The sequence below is a fragment of the Opisthorchis viverrini genome (genome assembly GCF_000715545.1).
Source record: "Opisthorchis viverrini unplaced genomic scaffold opera_v5_6, whole genome shotgun sequence".
Taxonomy (NCBI): Eukaryota; Metazoa; Platyhelminthes; class Trematoda; order Opisthorchiida; family Opisthorchiidae; genus Opisthorchis; species Opisthorchis viverrini.
Genome location: NW_008751662.1, coordinates 1,751,622 through 1,756,955, shown reverse-complemented (window position 1 = coordinate 1,756,955; position 5,334 = coordinate 1,751,622). Strand labels below are relative to the sequence as shown.

The following is a 5,334-nucleotide window of genomic DNA, read 5'->3' as shown; positions in this document are numbered from 1 at the left end:
TGACCCCATTAGCAAATGTCCTATTATGAAAACATCGGTCAGACTTCTCAGGAGGCATTATATATTACCACACAGTTATTATATTTCCTAGATAGCGATATTTCAAGCTTTTAGTTGAGAAACGCTGCATGTGTTTCATGCTTGTTTGGGACCATTGGCATCCTGCATTTCAGAATCACCTACGGGGGTTCGAACCCATGGCCTACTTGCCACTGATTGCATACCATACAATTCGGTCAAGACAGGCGCGCGCAGTGTGACTAGCTTAAAGTTAGACGGGTAATATCATTCATCTTTTAATCTTGAATTTCACGTCACAGTCCAGAAGGGTCCGACCTGTTCAGCTGGAAGTCCCATTCGACCTTTGGAATTTCTTCCTTTCGGAGAAAATCAATAAGATTCAGCGATGGTCATACATGCGGTCCATAAATCCCTGCTTCAACACTTATCTCGCATGTTCTCTGACAAGCTAGTCGAAATTCTCTTCTGTTAAGGACTTTTGCTGGGCTTTTGCACTACTTTAAGGTTTTCCATATACTCAGACTGTAAACCAACGCCGATAAACTTGCGACTGCGTTAGGACAACCGAGTCTGTTTTTTTCTCTACGTAGGTGGACATTACCTCTTTAGGATAACATGGTAGGTTTTTCAAGACTTCTGTCATCTGGTTTACTGAAATGTTTGTGAGTGGATCAGAAGCAATGGCTTGTTGGCAACATTACCTCATTCACCACTGCACTGAATCGCACAAGCAGAAATCACAGCTAGTGGCCTGGAAAGCTGGCGGAAGGTCTTCTGTGGAATTCCTGCTTTAGCACAGAAACTAGCACCATAGAAATTGAGAAATCATTTGGGTCGGTTCGTTGGTTAACCAAGTAGCTCAATGGACTAAACAATGTCACGGTGCCCAGACAAGAAATATAATGCCATTCACAGTAACCCTACCGCAAACTGAATATGATACGGCAATCCTTAGAATCGGAGAAATGCGAGGATGGTTCCCTCAAAACACTGGAGACGAACGGAATCACAATTGCACAAAATGCGAGGATGGTTCCCTCAAAACACTGAAGACGAACGGAATCATAATTGTCACACGACTATGCAGAGAGGATGATGACGAGCCCAAGACTGACCCATTCTCACAATGCAGCGAACTGCGATTGGCGGAGCGGACTCAGTCCTTCTTATTCACGTTCCGGCTTGTTCAGCTTATATTGGACGAGGCCCGGGCCATGTTAGTTTCTAAACATCAATTCCTAGGGATGGCGATGGAGCTTACGAAAATGGGGTGATGTTGTACCCATCGGAGTTTTTGTCTACGTGGTGTTCACAGCGCTTCGGGCATCTGATCTACACTCTCCGTTGATGCATGCCTGTACACACACAGTTGGGCCTCTTGTGCATCCAAATTGTGACCTGAATCCAGATGTCTAGGGGTGACTAAGCTTTCAAATTAAGTATTTGTCTTTTTACCCCATATCTTATAAACTTCCGCGTGATTGATGTCAAGTGAGGGTATTCATTGCACACATTCAAAGTGCAAAAGGGTTGGTCAGGACCAGATTTCGATATTAGATGATGACAGCAACATGGTCGATGGAAATGACAAATCGCCCAGCTAGGCAAACACACCAGTTCTGGTGGCCTGATCGAAGCCGGTCAAAAAGAGAATTCGGCTTTCGTCAGTATATTGGATTGCCGTGATATCAACTTGTCAACAACGCCGTTATACTGACAAGTAACTAAGTCAGAGAATTTTCAACCTCTGATCACAGGAGTAGTGTTTGTATGCTGCTTACAAATCGGATCAATAGGGAAGTAGGTTAGATCTAATAGGAAGCCTATTACCGAGCCCCGTGTTGGTCCAAAAACGGCGTCCGACGATGGACCTCTTGAAAGAGGCCATTTCAACGAGCATGATCATTGAGAAGTCAAGTTGTAAGTTGGAGGCGAATCTTGAAAACCACAAGCGGTAGCTGCCGTCTTTCTGCACAGAGACCTGAGTGACCCTTGTAGACATGATGTAGCCACGGGCGTTCTTGCAATCGCATTAATTTCGACGCATAGCTATCCACGCCCGGCTCTACTACCTATAGTTAGGCATGCCGGTAATCAACATTCAATTACTCAGAACAGGGCAGTTGAGGAGAACCAACTGGCTTTCATCCGTTTGTGCAAAGTCGGTGACCGCTCTTTTGTATGACGTTTTCATCCAACTTCTGTGCATACGAACAGGGTTGGGTGAAGAACTCAGTGACTAGAAGCACGCACAACATATCCTAACCGACGAATTTGTCAACGTTTGAACATTTGTATGTTGAATTACTCTATGTCCTCACGCTGTTCCTACTATACACCCTTTCGTGGACAGTGCTGGTCACATGCATTTGACTATCGGGGTCTTCAATCCGAAGAATTCAAATGTCACACCTATATGGTGACACGACGGGCAGTGTAGTATGGTACACGAGCCCCCGGAGTCTTGCGCCCAGGTCACACTGTCACCAGAAATGACGAGGCTTAAGGTACACAGCTCTTATTTTGCCGGCCTGAGTACTTATTCCACTATGCACACAACCAATACATTAGCTCGTCGTTACATCGGCGAAAACTTTCTGACTGTGCTAGGCTACACACTTATCCGACTGAGTCAGCCAAGTTGCAAAATTGAGGTGTCTGTATTCACTTTGTTCAATGGTTACAGTCAAGGAGCTCTTGCGTGTTCAGGTAAGACAAAGGCTAGGGGAAACTTTGACTCGGTTGATGATTGCGAAAGACGATGAGAATAAGTTACCCAGCTGGACAGACGGAAGCAGTATTGTTTTCATTAGAAAGCCTATTTTTATCTCAGCCAATCCCAGCCTGTTTTGCGGCGGTTATTTTCAGATTGCATGCAAACACATGCAGCACCGAATTTTCGGAAACCCAAATGATATTATTTAGTTGACGGAACACCCACTTTGTGCCTGATTACTGACGGTGGGCTGTCACGACGAACAATTCCTTCCCTACGGCCTTGTCGCCATCAAACAGCCACTAAGTGGCCGCTGAGCGGAGCCCAATGTGAATCCGAAGGAACACAAACCCAAAGGTGGACGGGAGAGCACGGTTCTAAAGCCAGCAATCAGCTTGTCTAGTTGATGACTCACAATTTTCAAACGACGACCACTGAACAGCTGAGGCTCACAGTGTATGCCAAAGCTAATATGGTGGCCCACACCATTCATAAGAAACACCCAATGCAGACATTTATAAGTAGCTTGCGCTAGCCAATGACGCACGCGGAAAGCCACTTCTGGCTCCGTTTCAGGCCTAACACTCCGGAATGACCAGAGTGTTCAGCCGTCTTTTCGAAGACACAGACTGCAACATATTAGCAATTGAAACCAATTATGTACACTTTGAACTGATGGGGATACCGTACAACCAATAAGCCAGACTCTGAATAAAGTTGCGTGGCGTCCTGCAGCAGGGTTAGATTTGATAGTCTTTGAACGTCCCTTATAGCACCACGTGTTAGAACACTTTAGCTTTAACTCGAGAGACGATACGGTATAAAAATGACTGGCGTACATCCTGGTATTCATGCCTGGGTGTATGTGAAGTTAAAAAGGTATAATGTCTTTCAAATAGCGGAGGGGTTGAGGGTTACAAAACAGTTTGTTTTTGCATTTACGGGGTTGATGGATCGGCAACACTACTGCACTTTGCTCGAATCGTCCCACTCAAGGAAGTGGATCATGCTGTGAATGATATTGCGTGTTCTTTATACATTCATTCGAATCGCATATCAACTCAAACACCCACCTGTCTTGGAATAAGTTCAATCACTTCCGCTCGAACAACCTTGGCCAGATACAACCTCAGGATTAATAACAGAAAGACGCCAAAGCTTTTCAGAATATTTTTCTAAATAACGCGCTGCTGATTCCGGAAATAGTGCGGATCGTGAGAACTGGGAAGCGGACCTAGTCTGATGATCTGGAAGAAACAAACGGTGGAGTCTAAAGATGGGGGGGGGGGAATAATGGAACGTCGGAAATCACAGACATCTCAAAGTTTCCCGGTGAAAGTTCGATTACGTGCAGGTCCGTTGCTTCACGATATTTGCAATATAGAATTCTCCAGCCCGATAAGATGAACGCACCAACGGTCCACTTGCCGCATAAAGGAAGCCAAGTTCTTTCGCAACACTTGCCCAGTAGTTGAACTTCTTTGGATGGATGTATTCTTTCACCTGAATTGGAATGGGATGAACTTCATTACACAAGGTAAATCAAACACAGATCACCGAAAAAACACTTCGAGTACTCATAGACCAAAGGTAGAATGTGAAATGGAATGAAATTATGACCGGAACGGTGCTTTTTTATATTCTGCCAGTTTCAAATTTTGGCGACGGGCATCAATATCATTGATGTGACGCCAATTAATAAATGTCTTTGACCCATATAGACTGTGCAAAAGTACACATGGTGGAAATGAAAATACAATGGCAATGAAACATCTTATCCCATCTAACCAATCGACCAGATATACGCTGGGTAACGTGTGTGGTTCAGTGATCGAAGCATGCAATGGGACTGGCTGGTGTCCACTGTCCATTTAGGGAGACAATGACAAACAAACTAGTCTATGTGTGTAAGTTTGAGGCTGGATAAACGTTTCAATGGAAGACAGCAACGTTGCTTTTTGTGTGCTTCATTCATTTTGGACCATATGTGTGTGAACAAATGCTGTCATATGGGAACGCAGTGCGCCTGAAAAAAGAAAGGTAGGCTGACTGTGCTTGATGAGTAAATCCTACTACCGCGACTTGCTGCTGCACACACAGATATGGCGATTATTCGCTTTCGGCAGAAGGTAAACTAGCCGGGAGAGAAATAATACAAGAATGACCTTACCTTTAAGTTACGTTTGGTTGGTTGTATATACTGCCCAAGGGTGACGCAGTCAACTCCAGCTTTCCTAAGATCTTGCAAAGCTGCGAGAACTTCCTCGTCCTTTTCACCCAATCCAAGCATCAGACTGGATTTTGTGACCAACGTCGGTGGAGTACCTCTTCGTGAATAGCTCGTGCGACAGTCGTGTTCCTTTGCTGCTTCAAGTGTTCGCAACGACTGCAGATACCCAGCGCGATAGTCGCGAACGGACCTGAGATGGAATTCACACACAACGACTTCAAATACCACTGTTACGACAAAGGATAAAATAGCGGGATAAACAAGACTGAAACTGATTGGAAAATTTGTAGGTTGTTATGCCATGCATTTGATGAAGTATTCTGTACTAACGAATATACACTGCAAACTAATTTGGTTTTTCGAGAGA

At 44.6% G+C, this 5,334-nt stretch overlaps 2 protein-coding genes across 2 annotated transcripts in view; one reads left to right on the top strand and one right to left on the bottom strand.

The window, feature by feature from the left end:
* Window positions 1–923: 923 nt before the first annotated feature.
* On the top strand, window positions 924–1,295 carry T265_00619 (hypothetical protein; the record flags this gene model as incomplete). The annotated part of the gene is made up of 1 exon (XM_009164447.1): window positions 924–1,295. The coding sequence occupies one exon, from the start codon at window positions 924–926 to the stop codon at window positions 1,293–1,295; it is 372 nt and encodes a 123-aa protein (XP_009162711.1).
* Window positions 1,296–3,837: 2,542 nt separating this feature from the next.
* Window positions 3,838–5,334, bottom strand: part of T265_00618 (hypothetical protein) — a gene marked incomplete at both ends in the record, with an annotated part of 10,767 nt that continues 9,270 nt past the window's right edge. Inside the window, 2 exons of the mRNA XM_009164446.1 lie at window positions 3,838–4,240; window positions 4,908–5,157. Of these exons, the coding sequence (XP_009162710.1) occupies window positions 4,082–4,240; window positions 4,908–5,157 (409 nt within the window). The remainder of the gene's footprint in view (window positions 4,241–4,907; window positions 5,158–5,334) is intronic.